Source organism: Bombina bombina, chromosome 6 (genome assembly GCF_027579735.1).
Source record: "Bombina bombina isolate aBomBom1 chromosome 6, aBomBom1.pri, whole genome shotgun sequence".
In the NCBI taxonomy this organism is placed as follows: domain Eukaryota; kingdom Metazoa; phylum Chordata; class Amphibia; order Anura; family Bombinatoridae; genus Bombina; species Bombina bombina.
In genome coordinates this window covers 42,325,279-42,343,513 of record NC_069504.1, presented here as the reverse complement: position 1 = coordinate 42,343,513, position 18,235 = coordinate 42,325,279, and the positions used below count along the sequence as shown (strand labels likewise).

Here is an 18,235-nt window from a genome sequence, read left to right as displayed (position 1 = left end):
TGCTATTTTGTATTACCATTGCACTCATATTAGTCTAAAGTTAATAGTTATTGCTCAAGTTGCGCAGTTTTTCATGTAGTTTTGTGCTATATTATTATTAATAATAATGGTTTAATTCAGGTTTTAAAAAGTGCTAACGTTTCCGATTGTGCTTGAACGCAACATGTGATGCACAACTTGGAATACGAGTGCAATGAGTGTACTAATATTTCTACCTGAAATATCCATTGAAAGAATAGGATGTGCCAAAAAAATGTCCGCCATGTTAAAATGCGTTGGTTAAAAAATGTAACCATCTAATTATAATACTAGACTGCGCGTTATCCTTTGCGTAGGGCCCACAAAAGACATTGCGCTATTGGTTACTCTTCACTTGTTATCTGGTTCTTTATGGGGATTTCAGTTTAATATCCTTTTACACCTGTGTCCGTACCTTACCATTCAGTGTGCAATACAGACATCGCTTCTATCAGCACAAGAACTCATTTATTTCTGCCAAAATATTTCAGTCCCAATGTTGCCCTAAACACAAAGAGCAATAGGAGTAGAAGTAAGATATCATTGATGATTTTGCTGTCACTGAAGGGGACAAACTCACATTTTATCTCTAGTATGTTAATGTGCAGCAATTTTTCTGGCATCCAAGGGGTTAACTACAACTAATTTAACCCTAACCATAATCTGTACCTTAACTTGAGATCCGCTCTAACATTACCATGGAGTAATGAACTACTAGATGTCTCCATGCAATGTTCTACCTATGAAATTGTGGTTATTAATTATTATTAATATTGCAGTCAGATAACAACAACATAATAGAGCAAACTAAATATATCTATAAATTATTTGTTTATCTTAACTTCCTGTTTGTGTTTGCAGCTGAATTTGAACCCTGAAAAAGGCACGAAAGGTGAAAAGGTAACATTTGACCGAGAGCGTATTATAACTTATTTCGCTGTTGGATACATTTGAGAAGTTGGACGCCTGATTTATTTTTATGACCCCCAGTGCAACCTGCATTAGTTATGGTCCAATAGCAACTAAACCCATCCAAAAAACCTAATCTGCATTAAAGGGACAGTCTACACCAGAATTTTTATTGTTTTAAAATATAGATAATCCCTTTATTACCCATTTCCCAGTTTTGCATAACCAACACAGTTATAATAATATACTTTTAACCTCTGTGATTATCTTGTATCTAAGCCTCTGCAAACTGCCCCTTTATTTCAGTTCTTTTGACAGACTTGCAGTTTAGCCAATCAGTGCCTGCTCCCAGATAACGTCACGTGCACGAGCACAGTGTTATCTATATGAAATACGTGAACTTACACCCTCTAGTGGTGAAAAACTGTTAAAATGCATTCTGAAAAGAGGTGGCCTTCAAGGTCTAAGAAATTAGCATATGAACCTCCTAGGTTAAGCTTTCAACTAAGAATACCAAGAGAACAAAGCAAAATTGGTAATAAAAGTAAATTGAAAAATTGTTTAAAATTACATGCTCTATCTGAATCATGAAAGTTTATCTTGGCCTAGACTGTCCCTTTAAGTACTTTTCCTTTCTGTTCACTTCAGTCTGTTTGTCTCTCTTATTTATACCTAATATTCAAACTATTTTGATTCCTTAAGTAAGTAGCCAATCAGGAATAAGGTGGGAGGACTCTGTGTCAGAATTGAGCATCACACACTTCTTCTTGGTTATTATATAATTTAGATTTATTTTTTTTCAAATTCCAGATTAACTAAAATTTTTAACTTCAAATCTGGTGCCCCATCTTTTCATAACAATATTTGATGTACTATTTATTAGATTAGTGCTCAAGAAAAAAACATATTAAATAACGGAGTATAGCCATTTGGGACAGAGTGTATTCAAACAAAATACATAGGGCCAGATTAACGTTAACTCCGCTAGAAGTAAGCTCTTTTCATGAGTCGGGTTACGCGTTTATTATGAGTTGAAAGTAAACTGTTTTCGCTCGTGTGCTAACCCGACGTGCGTAAAAATCTGAACATACAATATCACACACGCAATAACATATTCCCCCATAGACGTCAATGAAACAAAAAAAGTAAAGAAAACCCCATCTTGCTCACAAACCCGATCACATATTCTCAAGGGCGCTAACCTGACATGAAAATATGAATATTCCAATGTTCTTCACATAGAGCAATATGTTCTACGTATTCATAAATAAATATAAAAAAAAATATAGTATATATATATATATATATACAGTATGTTAGACCTTATATCTTTTAGCCCTTATAAAGTTTTTGTGCAATTTTTTAAAATAATTTTTATTAGACGGCATTATTATGAGTGTAACTGTACCGTGTCACTCACAAACACATAAAAAATGCATTACACTTTTTGTTTTGCAAAACTGTTAACCAGAGGTCTGAGGACACGCTAACCTAACGCACATTTATTTAAATTGTGTTCGAGCAATCACGTTTAATTTCAACTTGTAATACAGACGGAAAACCCGACACGCACAACACCTGTGATTAACCCTTTTTCCCTTGCGCATTTCTGTTAGGGCTCCACTCATAATCTGGCTCATAATAATCATGTTTTTATAAGATTATTGGGCGAATGCTCACAAAAACTCAAAAGGAGAAAATAATTTCTATAAAGCTGCTCGTATTTCATGCCATTCTTAATAAGGTGTATTAAATCTTAGTTACAAGTTAACCAATTAAGGGCTAGATTACAAGTGGAGCACTAACAGTTAATGCAAAACAAGTTGCCCCAATTGCACCCAAAATTAAGAGGGCTGTAGATTAACATAAAATAAAAATATGAGCCTCTTTATTTTTTTAAAACTGCACGAAGCAGTTATAAGTGGTTAAAGTGAAGGGATGTGGGGTGTTAGAAAAAAAAGGCACCTAAAGAGTCTTTGCATGGATATCAATGGCAGACTGTGTTTTCTCTATAAATATATGTATATGCTTTATTTATTTCTGCCCAACGCTGCTCAGTTTGCCCCCTGTGATAGGTGATTTGCCGTGTCTGTTGGCTTGAAACCGAGGCTCCCATTGAAGGCTATGGAAGCGCACTCTCATGAGCACTTGGCTTCCAGGCAGACTTGTAATACTAGCACACATTTACGTACACTGGTATTATTGAGTGGAGCACAAATATTGTGCTCACGTAAGTGCAATATTGCACTCCATTAGTAATCTAGCCCTAAATGCTAAAAAAATAATAACCAACATTACTATGTTTATTATAATTTGTATAAATTGTGATGTTCTTGAGCCAAGTGTGGGCTAACCTCTCTCGCTGTCTTGTCTGTCACTCCTACAGGGTAACACAGGATCTCCTGGCAGCGGTGGGAAGCCTGGAGCTGATGCGCCACCAGGAGAAAAGGTAAGAAAAGGTGTCTAGGCAATACTAGAAAAGTACTATTTGTATTTTGGATATAAATGGGACATGCACAGTGTATTATTGTATTTAGCTGATTAAATAGATATAAATCTTGCAGAGCCATGACACATTGATATGTTATTGTTGGTAGATTATTGCTCTGGTTCTCATTTTAGCTATTGCGGGATATTAACGTTATTTTTTATTATTATATTACTATTGTTATTACACATGGAGGCAACAATACAAAGTAATTAAGTTGGAACAGACCATGTAGATCTCTTTGATATTGATGCTATTAACCCATTGGCTTCCAGTGGCTGTGTTGCAACTCTTTTTGGCAGCCAATGGGTTAAGATAGCATGTTTTTCACAGACAGACAGATAGATAAATAGATTAATATATAGATAGAAAGATAGATATTAGATTATTATAGATCATTGCATCATGGATATTTAATGAAATTGTTGTTTTTTGATATAATTAAATATGTGGTTCATTTGCTAGACAGTATGATCAGATGTGGTTGCTTTAAGGTGACACATTCTTATTTGTATCTTTCATTTAGGGGGAGCCAGGTCAAAAAGGGGAACCAGGAAATGTAAGTCTAATAAAGTTTAATGTTCTTGTGTATAAACATGTTTGTTTATGGCAACCTGTCTACACCAAAACACACATTATACAGATTACTCAAAACAAATTATTGGATAGTTCTACTTTGTTTGTTTTTAAAACAGCAAATTGCAAAATGTTGCCTAATCTATGCAACTACATTAATTGAATGTATTATGAATGTCATCAATGTACCTAACTGAGAATAACTATGTACATCTGCCTTGTCTTTAATATATAGACATAAGTCTGACATACAAGACCATACTTATTATATACTGTATATTACATATATTAAGTATCATAGCTTGAATGTTTTTGTTGTTTTCTATATATGAGGCCCATACTTGTTGAACCATCAGTAATGATATCTTTATTTCTTTAGATAGAGCTAAGTGATGTTATTGGGAGTAAAGGAGAACGTGGAGACGTTGGGCCAGAAGGACCTCCTGGGTCACCAGGACCACCTGGACCTCCAGGACCTCAAGGGCAGGAGGTAACCTACAATTATGAGGATAAGTTTTATTTGGAATAGATTATATAGTCTATAGTTGTCAGTCTTCAAACTATCAACAAGGCATTCATGCTTCAAAGGGACATAAATGCGCAAATCAAAGATGATCTAATATAGACTATTTTATTATGGCACTATTATGTTCACTGTTATATGCAAGTAACTGTGTAATACATAAATGCTTTAACATATGAGATCATTTTGTTTTGAACTAAAGTCAGCTCCAGAGCGCCAATGCACTACTGGGAGCTAGCTGACGACATTTAATAAGCCAATGACAACAGGCATATGTGTGTAGCCACCAATCAGTAGCTAGCTCCTAGTAGTGCATTGCTTCCTCTGAGAATACCTAGGTATGCCTTTCAACAAAAGAGTGAATTTGATCATAGAAGTCAACTGAAAAGTCTCTTAAAACTGCATGCTCTACCTGACCCATGAAAGCTTATTTTTGAAGGTTAAGTTCCTTTAAGCCAGGGCTTGACAAACCCAAGGACCAGGGATCCACTGGTTCCTAAAATGTTATGCCTGGCTCCCAAAATTTTGAGTTATTCTCCATATATCTATATACAAATTCTAAAGTCTGGCTCCTAAATTTTCTTCCTGGCTCCTAAATTTAAAACAGATTTGTTGAGCTGTGCTTTCAGCTAACATGCACATTTTACATCACTTATGTACCATTTGCTTGAAAATTAAAAAACAGAAAATATATTTAAAGAGATCATATGTTTTAAAATACTTTGGTACACTTTGAACTATTTATGTTCAAGTTTCTTTAACAAAATGTGACTAAAAATCAGCTGTTGTTACTGTCTTTATAACTGAAATTCCCACTTCCTCCATTGTGGCTGATTATTCACAAGTGTACACTCAAGGCAAATCTCTAGAAGTAATCTTTTTGCGCACGTTGGGTAGTGCATGTATTACAAGTTGAAAGTAAAATGTTTAGTGCGAGCGGAACCCGATGTGTGTAAAATGTGATTGTGCTCTCTCTTTCTGTCACATGCAAAAAGCCAATATCACTCATGTGCAACAGTTAGTGTGCCTCTTGTAATCTAGCTCTTAAAGGGCTAGATTACGAGTGGAGCAATATAGTTTGCGTGCAAATGATATCAAGTTTCCGCAGCCATTTGTGTGCAAGTTAAATTCTGCTCATATTACAAGTTGAAATAAAATGTGAATGTGTGAGCACAATCACAATTTATCCTAGAATGATCACTGTGACCTCAGAGCTCTGGTTAACTGTTACTCTCAAATTGTGTCACAAAACACATCAACAGTACATTTATCCAAGGGTTCTAAGAGAACTTTGATCTGTAATAGCTACTCCATTAGCTGATTTATTTAATCAGTCACTTCTAACAGGAGTTGTTCCAAAAGACTGGAAAATTGCCAATGTAGTCCCTCTTCATAAAAAGGGTAGTAGGGAAGATTCTGCTAACTATAGGCCAGTCAGTTTGACCTCAATTGCAGGGAAATTAATGGAAACTCTTTTAAAGGAAAGACTTGTATCTTTCATTCAGACAAACAACTTAGAAGACAAAGGACAGCATGGTTTCACTGCTGGAAGATCATGCCTGACTAATCTAATTGATTTCTTTGACCATGTTACTAAAATAATAGACCAGGGAGGAGCCGTAGATGTTGCATATCTAGACTTTAGCAAAGCATTTGACACCATCCCACACAACAAACTTATTCACAAAATGTATTGCCTTGGAATAGATGCTAAGACTGTTAAGTGGGTAGAATGCTGGCTTAAAGATAGATGGCAGAGGGTTTCAATTAATGGAGTACATTCAAATGAGGCATCAGTTACTAGTGGTGTTCCCCAAGGGTCAGTTCTTGGGCCTGTTTTGTTTAACATGTTCATAAGTGATATTGGAAGTGGGCTTAAGGGGAAGGTTTGCTTGTTTGCTAATGATACAAAAATTTGTAACAGGGTAGATGTTCCAGGAGGAGTTGATCAAATGAACTGTAATATTAATAAACTAGAGGACTGGTTAAATAAATGGGATCTGAAATTTAATATTACCAAGAGCAAAATTATGCATATAGGATCCAAAAACCCAAAGGCCAATAATAGTCTCAATGGTACATTACTGACTGTAATTAAAGAAGAAAGGGATTTGGGAATTATTATTTCAAATGATTTAAAATTTGGTACACAATGCCGCAGTGCAGCCAGCAAGGCCAGTCAAATGCTTGGTTGCATTGGAAGAGGTTTTAGTAGCAGAAATAGCAAGGTTCTTATGCCACTTTACAGATCATTAGTTAGACCAAATATGGAATACTGTGTACAGTTCTGGAGACCATATCTTCAGAAAGATATAAATAAACTAGAAGCTGTCCAAAGGAGGGCTACTAAAATGGTACATGGTCTAAAATATAAAACGTACAAAGAAAGACTCTATGATCTAAATATGTATAGTTTATAAGATAGAAGGGAAAGAGGTGACATGATAGAAACCTTCAAATATATGAAGGGACTTAATAAAATAGAAGCTGAAAGCATTTTTTCACAAAAAAATAAATGCCAAAACAAGGGGTCACAATCTAAAGTTAGAGGATAGCAGATTCAGGAGAAATTTGTGGAAGCATTTTTTCACAGAACAGGTGGTGGATTCATAGAATAAACTTCCATTTGAGGTGGTAAACACAAAGACTGTAAAGGAATTTAAAAATGCCTGGGGCATGCATAAGGCTATACTAAGGAAAAAGTAACATGTACTATGGGTAGACTTGGTGGGCCTTTTTGGTTCTTATCTACCGTCAAATTCTATGTTTCTATGTTTCTATTTAGAAGTACATAAAAAAAATGCATAAAAAAGTTATAAGTGCTCAAAGATATGAGGTCTTAGGTGTAGAAAAAAAAAGTCTGCAAAGGTCTTTAACATAGAGCTACATATACATTGTCTAAAGATGGATATGTATGTATATATAAATGTTTATATATGTGTACATGTATTTATGTATTTACAGACATATATACACATATTAACACATAAATACATATGTAGACATGTATAGACATATATATAAGTGCATTGGAGCCCTATGCAGTCAAGTAGCTGAAAACATGAAAAACATATTTATGCAGTATTCATATTAAAGTGTTATACTGTGTATTTCATTTACTGTAAATATTTTATTTTCCAATGTTCTGCACATGGGGGAATATGTTCTAAGTATTTTTAAATAGATATTCCTATATGTAAATGTATGTGTGTATATATATGTATATATATATATATATATATATATATATATATATATATATATATATATATATATATATATAAATCCAAAAGGAAAAAAGTGAATGGCTCCAGCACTGTTTCTTTAAAAGTGAAAAAACCTTTATTAAGGTGACAAAATGAACAGACAGCAACGTTTCGGGTAACGCAGACCCCGAAACGTTGCTGTCTGTTCATTTTGTCACGTTAATAAAGGTTTTTTCACTTTTAAAGAAACAGTGCTGGAGCCATTCACTTTTTCTCCTGTTAAGTGTGGTCAGTCCACGGGTCATCATTACTTCTGGGATATTAACTCCTCCCCAACAGGAAGTGCAAGAGGATTCACCCAGCAGAGCTGCTATATAGCTCCTCCCCTCTACGTCACCTCCAGTCTTGCACCCAAGAAATAGATAGGATGTGTGAGAGGACTGTGGTGATTATACTTAGTTTTATACCTTCAATCAAAAGTTTGTTATTTTATAATAGCACCGGAGTGTGTTATTCCTTCTCTGGTAGAATTTGAAGAAGAATCTACCTGAGTTTTTTTCTATGATTTTAGCCGGCGTAGTTAAGATCATATTGCTGTTTCTCGGCCATCTGAGGAGAGGTAAACTTCAGATCAGGGGACAGCGGGCAGATTAATCTGCAAAGAGGTATGTAGCAGCTTATTATTTTCTGACAATGGAATTGATGAGAAAATTCTGCCATACCGATATAATGTAAACTCAGCCTTAAATGCAGTAGCAGCAACTGGTATCAGGCTGTCATGTATGTATATTTTACACTTCAGTATTCTGGGGAATGGCACTTCACTGGAATTATACTGTATGCATAAGACTTTAGCCTAATTTGCAGGGACTAGCAACAGGCTTTTTAATAACACTTAATTTATTTTATGTTAAACGTTTTTTGCTGGCATGTAAAATCGTTTCATTTTCTGAGGTACTGGGTGAAAAAATGTTTTGGGCACTATTTTTTTCCACTTGGCAGTCGTTTTATTTAATTTATGACAGTTTACTGATCTCTCTCACTGTTGTGTGTGAGGGGGAGGGGCCTTTTTTGGCGCTTTTGCTACGCATCAAAAAATTCAGTCAGAAGTTTATTGTATTCCCTGCATGATCCGGTTCATCTCTACAGAACTCAGGGGTCTTCAAAACTTGTTTTGAGGGAGGTAATCACTCACAGCAGAGCTGTGAGATTGTAGTTGACTGTGATAAAAGACGTTTATTTCTGTAATTTTTTTTCTGCTATCAGGGTTAGTTATCCTTTGCTAATGGGAGCAAACCTTTGCTAAAATTGTGTTTTTTTACAAAGATTTGATGCTATAACGTTTCAGTTTATTAACTTTCAACTGCCATAACTCTTTCTGTGCTTCTTATAGGCACAGTACGTTTTCATATTATAGTAAATTACTTGAAAAGTATTTCCAAGTTGCTAGTTTATTTGCTAGTGTGTTAAACATGTCTGATTCAGAGGAAGATATCTGTGTTATATGTGCTAAAGCCAAAGTGGAGCCCAATAGAAATTTATGTACTAACTGCATTGATGCTACTTTAAATAAAAGTCAATCTGTACAAATTGAACATATTTCACCAAACAACGAGGGGAGAGTTATGCCGACTAACTCGCCTCACGTGTCAGTACCTGCATCTCCCGCTCGGGAGGTGCGTGATATTGTAGCGCCGAGTACATCTGGGCGGCCATTACAAATCACATTACAGGATATGGCTACTGTTATGACTGAAGTTTTGGCTAAATTACCAGAATTAAGGGGTAAGCGTGATCACTCTGGGGTGAGAACAGAGTGCGCTGATAATATTAGGGCCATGTCAGATACTGCGTCACAACTTGCAGAACATGAGGACGGAGAGCTTCATTCTGCGGGTGACGGTTCTGATCCAAACAGATTGGATTCAGATATTTCAAATTTTAAATTTAAGCTGGAAAACCTCTGTGTATTACTAGGGGAGGTGTTAGCGGCTCTGAATGATTGTAACACAGTTGCAATACCAGAGAAAATGTGTAGGTTGGATAAATATTTTGCGGTACCGTCGAGTACTGACGTTTTTCCTATACCTAAGAGACTTACTGAAATTGTTACTAAGGAGTGGGATAGACCCGGTGTGCCATTCTCACCCCCTCCGATATTTAGAAAGATGTTTCCAATAGACACCACCACACGGGACTTATGGCAAACGGTCCCTAAGCTGGAGGGAGCAGTTTCTACTTTAGCTAAGCGTACCACTATCCCGGTGGAGGATAGCTGTGCCTTTTCAGATCCAATGGATAAAAAGTTAGAGGGTTACCTTAAGAAAATGTTTGTTCAACAAGGTTTTATATTGTAACCCCTTGCATGCATTGCGCCTGTCACGGCTGCAGCAGCATTTTGGTTTGAGTCTCTGGAAGAGACACTTGAATCAGCTCCATTAGATGAGATTACACACAAGCTTAAAGCCCTTAAGTTAGCTAACTCATTTATTTCAGATGCCGTAGTACATTTAACTAAGCTTACGGCTAAGAATTCCGGATTCGCCATTCAGGCGCGCAGAGCACTGTGGCTAAAATCCTGGTTAGCTGACGTTACTTCTAAATCTAAATTACTTAATATACCTTTCAAAGGGCAGACCTTATTCGGGCCCGGATTGAAAGAAATTATCGCTGACATTACAGGAGGTAAAGGCCATGCCCTGCCTCAAGACAGAGCCAAACCTAAGGCTAGACAGTCTAATTTTCGTTCCTTTCGTAATTTCAAAGCAGGAGCAGCATCAACTTCCTCTGCACCAAAACAGGAAGGAGCTGTTGCTCGCTACAGACAAGGCTGGAGACCTAACCAGTCCTGGAACAAGGGCAAGCAGGCCAGGAAACCTGCTGCTGCCCCTAAGACAGCATGAATTGAGGGCCCCCGATCCGGGAACGGATCTAGTGGGGGGCAGACTTTCTCTCTTCGCCCAGGCTTGGGCAAGAGATGTCCAGGATCCCTGGGCGTTAGAGATCATATCTCAGGGATACCTTCTGGACTTCAAATTCTCTCCCCCAAGAGGGAGATTTCATCTGTCAAGGTTCTCAACAAACCAAATAAAGAAAGAGGCGTTTCTACGCTGCGTACAAGACCTTTTATTAATGGGAGTAATCCATCCGGTTCCGCGGTCGGAACAAGGACAAGGGTTTTACTCAAATCTGTTTGTGGTTCCCAAAAAAGAGGGAACTTTCAGGCCAATCTTGGATTTAAAGATCCTAAACAAATTCCTAAGAGTTCCATCGTTCAAAATGGAAACTATTCGGACAATTTTACCCATGATCCAAAAGGGTCAGTACATGACCACAGTGGATTTAAAGGATGCTTACCTTCACATACCGATTCACAAAGATCATTACCGGTATCTAAGGTTTGCCTTTCTAGACAGGCATTACCAGTTTGTAGCTCTTCCATTCGGATTGGCTACGGCTCCAAGAATCTTCACAAAGGTTCTGGGTGCTCTTCTGGCGGTACTAAGACCGCAAGGAATTTCGGTAGCTCCGTACCTAGACGACATTCTGATACAAGCTTCAAGCTTTCAAACTGCCAAGTCTCATACAGAGTTAGTACTGGCATTTCTAAGGTCGCATGGATGGAAGGTGAACGAAAAGAAGAGTTCTCTCTTTCCACTCACAAGAGTTCCCTTCTTGGGGACTCTTATAGATTCTGTAGAAATGAAAATTTACCTGACAGAAGACAGGTTAACAAAGCTTCAAAATGCATGCCGTGTCCTTCATTCCATTCAACACCCGTCAGTGGCTCAATGCATGGAGGTAATCGGCTTAATGGTAGCGGCAATGGACATAGTACCCTTTGCACGCCTACACCTCAGACCGCTGCAATTGTGCATGCTAAGTCAGTGGAATGGGGATTACTCAGACTTGTCCCCTTCTCTGAATCTGGATCAAGAGACCAGAAATTCTCTTCTATGGTGGCTTTCTCGGCCACATCTGTCCAGGGGGATGCCATTCAACAGGCCGGACTGGACAATTGTAACAACAGACGCCAGCCTACTAGGTTGGGGCGCTGTCTGGAATTCTCTGAAGGCTCAGGGACAATGGAATCAGGAGGAGAGTCTCCTACCAATAAACATTCTGGAATTGAGAGCAGTTCTCAATGCCCTTCTGGCTTGGCCCCAGTTGACAACTCGGGGGTTCATCAGGTTTCAGTCGGACAACATCACGACTGTAGCCTACATCAACCATCAGGGAGGGACAAGAAGCTCCCTAGCAATGATGGAAGTATCAAAGATAATTCGCTGGGCAGAGTCTCACTCTTGCCACCTGTCAGCAATCCACATCCCGGGAGTGGAGAACTGGGAGGCGGATTTTTTAAGTCGTCAGACTTTTCATCCGGGGGAGTGGGAACTTCATCCGGAGGTCTTTGCCCAAATACTTCGACATTGGGACAAACCAGAGATAGATCTCATGGCGTCTCGACAGAACGCCAAGCTTCCTCGTTACGGGTCCAGATCCAGGGATCTGGGAGCGGTTCTGATAGATGCTTTGACAGCACCTTGGACCTTCGGGATGGCTTATGTGTTTCCACCCTTCCCGATGCTTCCTCGATTGATTGCCAGAATCAAACAGGAGAGAGCATCAGTGATTCTAATAGCGCCTGCATGGCCACGCAGGACTTGGTATGCAGATCTGGTGGACATGTCATCCTGTCCACCTTGGTCTCTACCTCTGAAACAGGACCTTCTGATACAGGGTCCCTTCAAACATCAAAATCTAATTTCTCTGAAGCTGACTGCTTGGAAATTGAACGCTTGATTTTATCAAAACGTGGTTTTTCCGAGTCAGTTATTGATACCTTAATACAGGCTAGGAAGCCTGTTACCAGAAAGATTTACCATAAGATATGGCGCAAATACTTATATTGGTGCGAATCCAACAGTTACTCATGGAGTAAGGTTAGGATTCCGAGGATATTGTCTTTTCTACAAGAAGGTTTGGAAAAGGGTTTATCCGCTAGTTCCTTAAAGGGACAGATTTCAGCTCTGTCCATTCTTTTACACAAACGTCTGTCAGAAGTTCCGGACGTTCAAGCTTTTTGTCAGGCTTTAACTAGGATCAAGCCTGTGTTTAAAACTGTTGCTCCGCCATGGAGTTTGAACTTAGTTCTTAATGTTTTACAGGGTGTTCCGTTTGAACCCCTTCATTTCATAGATATTAAGCTGTTATCTTGGAAAGTTCTATTTTTAATGGCGATTTCCTCGGCTCGAAGAGTCTCTCAGTTATCTGCCTTACATTGTGATTCTCCTTATCTGATTTTTCATTCAGACAAGGTAGTTCTGCGTACTAAACCTGGGTTCCTACCTAAGGTGGTCACTAACAGGAATATCAATCAAGAGATTGTGGTTCCATCTTTGTGTCCTAATCCTTCTTCGAAAAAGGAACGTCTGCTACACAATCTAGATGTAGTCCGTGCCCTGAAATTTTATCTACAGGCAACTAAGGATTTTCGACAAACGTCTTCCCTGTTTGTCGTTTATTCTGGTCAGAGGAGAGGTCAAAAAGCTTCGGCTACCTCTCTCTCTTTTTGGCTTCGTAGCATAATACGGTTAGCCTATGAGACTGCTGGACAGCAGCCTCCTGAAAGAATTACAGCACATTCTACTAGAGCTGTGGCTTCCACTTGGGCCTTTAAGAATGAGGCTTCTGTTGAACAGATTTGCAAGGCTGCAACTTGGTCTTCTCTTCATACTTTTTCCAAATTTTACAAATTTGACACTTTTGCTTCTTCGGAGGCTGTTTTTGGGAGAAAGGTTCTTCAGGCAGTGGTTCCTTCCGTATAAAGAGACTGCCTGTCCCTCCCGTCATCCGTGTACTTTAGCTTTGGTATTGGTATCCCAGAAGTAATGATGACCCGTGGACTGACCACACTTAACAGGAGAAAACAAAATTTATGCTTACCTGATAAATTCCTTTCTCCTGTAGTGTGGTCAGTCCACGGCCCGCCCTGTTTTTTACGGCAGGTAAATATTTTTTAAATTATACTCCAGTCACCACTACACCCTTTGGCTTCTCCTTTCTCGTTGGTCCTTGGTCGAATGACTGGAGGTGACGTAGAGGGGAGGAGCTATATAGCAGCTCTGCTGGGTGAATCCTCTTGCACTTCCTGTTGGGGAGGAGTTAATATCCCAGAAGTAATGATGACCCGTGGACTGACCACACTACAGGAGAAAGGAATTTATCAGGTAAGCATAAATTTTGTTTTTCCTTTTGGATTTACATATGAGAGGTGAGCAGGACCCTCTGGCTACCGTGCACTTGGCTAACTAACTCTGAACTGTTACTTGTGCTGGACCTATTGCACTCTTTATATATATATATATATATATATATATATATACTGTATATATGTGTGTGTGTGTGTATATATATATATATATATACTGTGTATATGTGTGTATATATATATGTATATATATATATATATATATATATATATATATAAAACTCCTGGAAGTGAATCCACCCTCCTGGGTTGTCTGCCTTGGTGCAAAAACTGAGTAAATATATTGCAAACACACTCTCAGGACTTGCAAATGCACTCTAAGAACTTCTTTGTAGTGAGTCAAAAAACAAAATGTATTGACGTTTTGGGGTTCACACAGACTCCTTCATCAGAATGATGAGCGCAAACTCCCCCTCCACTCTAATACGACCAAATGTGTTCAGATTCATTTTTCAAGATCCAGTAATCAAGTGAAAATGCTGAATGTGGTATAATTACATTAACTAAGAAATATTTGTTAAAATGTTTAAATATCAGCTATACTTTTAACATGATTGTATATTGGTTTATAAATAGTAAATATTTTAACTATGTGAATGAAAAATCCCAATTTGTAAAGAAAAAATAAATATATTACATAGTACTTTTCCTCATATTGAAAACAGTAATTTTAAAATGTGTTCACCTTTATAATGGTATTACTTCTATTTATAAACTGTTATGTTTAACTTATTATGTTCTTGTTTGTTTTAATTTGTTTCCCTTTTTAGGGTCCTCCTGGAAAGCACCTGCAGATAGAGGTTAGAACATTCTTTCATTTTTTTTTCTGTTGAATCCATATACATTTATGAAGCAAGTTGTAGATATATTGTGGTCAACTGTAAAACTAATATCAGTGATTATTACATAGAAAATACAAACACAGATAATAAACTAAATCTAAAACGTAGCCTAAAGATGTATGTTACAACAAAATATAACATTTTTGTTTTGACACTGAGTTTGAGATTCACTAATAGTTTCTTCAGACCTCTCCTTCTTCAACAGCCTCTCAAGATTCTAAATTAATGAACAATAGAGAGATGAGATTGCTTTAGGGAGACCATTGTGGAATAAAAGCTGAAGAGACCTCTTGGCAAATTTTGCTCCCTGTCCAACTCCCAAAAACTTTTGATTAAAACTGTTGATTAAAGATGTGATGGAAAATGAAGTCATTTTCTAAAATACCTCAAGTAACCAGGTTATTTTCTGTATGAGTTTGTAGCATACAAAGAAAATAGCTGTTGCAATACTCTAAAGAGAGCAGTAAAGAGACCCAAAGATGGTTTCAGGTAAAGACAGTTCATATTGTAGAAAGAAATGCACTTACTAAAAACTGAAAAATAACTGAAAGAAAATAACAAACACATATAAATATAATTCAGTGATGATACAATACGGTTCTTATAGAACTTGTGCTATGCCGCCCCCTGCTGATTCGCGCCCAATGGGGGTGTCAATCAGCCCGATCGTATAGGATCAGGGGGATTGATGGCCGCAGCCTCAGGGCAGGCGGACCAGTTATGGAGCCAATCAACCAATAGGATAAAAGCTAAATCCTTTTGGCTGATTGCAACAGCCAATAGGATTTTTTCCACCTTAATTTCGATTGGCTGATTGAATGAATTCTATCAGCCAATCGGAATGTAAGGGACGCCATCTTGGATGACGTCATTTAAAGGGAAACTTAATTCTTCAGAAGACATCGTAAGAAGAGGATGCTCCGCGCCGGATGTCTTGAAGATGGAGCAGCTCCGCGCCGGATGGATGAAGATAGATGATGCCGTCTGGATAAAGACTTCTGCTGGCTTGGATGAAGACTTCGGCCTGCTTGGATGAAGACTTCTGCTGGCTTCGCTGAGGACTTCTGCCGCATCGTTGAGGATGGATGTCGGGTCTTCAAAAACTGATCTTCGGGGGTTAGTGTTAGGTTTTTTTAAGGGTTTATTGGGTGGGTTGTGTGGGTGGTGGGTTTTACTTTTGGGGGGGTGTTTGTATTTTTTATTTACAGGTAAAAGAGATGATTTCTTTGAGGCAATGCCCCGCAAAAGGCCCTTTTAAGGGCCATTGGTATTTTATTGTAGGCTAGGATTTTTTTATTTTGGGGGAGCTTTTTATTTTCATAGGGCTATTAGATTAGGTGTAATTAGTTTAAATATTTGATCATTTATTTTTTATTTTGTGTAACAGTGTTTTTTATTTTGTGTAACTTAGTGTTTTTTATTTTGTGTAACTTAGTGTTTTTTGTTTTTTGTAACTTAGTTGTTATTTTTTGGTAACTTAGTAATTCTTTATAGTAGATTTAAATAATTTGAGTAGGGTTAGGTTTTTAAATATGTAATATAGTTAATTTAATTGTTAATTTAATTTAATTTTAGTATAATACTTAGGGTAGATTAATTATTAGTTTAATATAGTTTAATGTAATTTTAGTATAATAGTTAGGGTAGATTAATTATTAGTTTAATATAATTTATTTTAATTCTAAAGGTAAGTTTAAAATTATTTTAAGATAGGGATGAGTTAATATTTAATGTAAAGTTAGCGGGTTGTTAGGTTTAGCGGTTAATAGCTTAATTTATTTTATGGGGATGTGGGGGGCTGGGGGTTTAGGGGGTAATAGGTTTAGTAAGTGGTAGTGATGTGGGTGTCCACAAACGGATAAATCTGCCCGTTTGCAGGTGCCCGATAATTTAACTCTTTACTTAGCCCTTAAGGTTTGCCGTCAGGTTGCTGAAAATCAGACACCGTTGTACGTGTTTGCTGATGTTCATTGCTGTTTTTGATATAATATTTATTCAGAATACTCTTAAGACATACGGAAATGAGGTAACACTAAAAAGCTGTCATGACAAAAGTTACTTATACCTAACTTGCTTTATAGAGTGTTGTTTGTTTCTCACTCTTGAACTTTTTTTTTTTTTATAAAGAAAGCTGAGTTCAATAAGCCAATCAAAGACTGTATCCTTCAACCAGTAGCATGAATGAGAGCATATACCCTATATGCTCCCATATGCTTGTTGCCATGGGGACAGTGTGACTGCAGCATGTGGTCACAGCCTTGTTTAACCCTTTGAGTGCTAATGACGGCTCTGAGCCGTCACAGAGTTTCCCACTGTGGTGCTAATGACGGCTCAGAGCCGTCACTAGCACTCTCCCACCTTGAGGGAGATCTGGGGGCTCGCACCCGCTCCTACCCCGGCGATCGTGCCTGTAGAATGACAGTTTTCGCCGGGGCTTCCTGTTTTGCGTGGTGACTTCACGCGCAATAACGTGATGACGGCACCACGAAACTTAATTTATACTTAACAATGTTAAGTATAGGAGCAGGGGGCATGCTGCTTAGAAGCCTGTATCTCAGGCATCTAAGCAGCTACAGACCCCCAAGACCCACCATTGGAAAGTTAAAACATTTTTCTTCCAAAATTAAAATAATAAAAAAAAACTTAAAAAAATCTTAGCACCCAGGTGGGAAAGTGCTTAGCACTCAAAGGGTTAAAAAAATGTACAAGAGTTAGGAACCAGCCAGACTGTGAAAAAAAGGCATCATTTAATTTCTCTTGTTAAGTGTATCCAGTCCACGGATCATCCATTACTTGTGGGATATTCTCCTTCCCAACAGGAAGTTGCAAGAGGATCACCCACAGCAGAGCTGCTATATAGCTCCTCCCCTAACTGCCATATCCAGTCATTCTCTTGCAACTCTCAACAAAGATGAACGTAGTAAGAGGAGAGTGGTGTATTATAGTTAGTTTTTTAACTTCAATCAAAAGTTTGTTTATTTTTAAATGGTACCGGAGTGTACTGTTTTATCAAAGGCAGCATTAGAAGAAGAATCTGCCTGTGATTTCTATGATCTTAGCAGAAGTAACTAAGATCCATTGCCGTTCTCACATATTCTGAGGAGTGAGGTAACTTCAGAGAGGGAATGGCGTGCAGGTTTTCCTGCAATAAGGTATGTGCAGTAAACATATTTCTAGGGATGGAACTTGCTAGAAAAATGCTGCTGATACCGGATTAATGTAAGTTAAGCCTAAATGCAGTGATTTAATAGTGACTGGTATCAGGCTTATTAACAGAGATACATACTCTTATAAAAGTGTAATATAAAACGTTTGCTGGCATGTTTAATCGTTTTTATATATGCTTTATTTTTGCCTAGAAAGTTTCCTGAGGCTTTCCACTGTTATAGTATAAAAGTTACA

At 37.8% G+C, this 18,235-nt stretch overlaps 1 protein-coding gene across 1 annotated transcript in view; it reads left to right on the top strand.

The window, feature by feature from the left end:
• LOC128664316 (collagen alpha-1(VII) chain-like) overlaps positions 1–18,235 on the top strand; it is a 913,939-nt gene that overhangs the window by 360,750 nt on the left and 534,954 nt on the right. Inside the window, exons 59-63 of the mRNA XM_053719156.1 lie at positions 880–918; positions 3,314–3,376; positions 3,942–3,974; positions 4,371–4,481; positions 14,762–14,791. Coding sequence (XP_053575131.1) covers positions 880–918; positions 3,314–3,376; positions 3,942–3,974; positions 4,371–4,481; positions 14,762–14,791 — 276 coding nt within the window. The remainder of the gene's footprint in view (positions 1–879; positions 919–3,313; positions 3,377–3,941; positions 3,975–4,370; positions 4,482–14,761; positions 14,792–18,235) is intronic.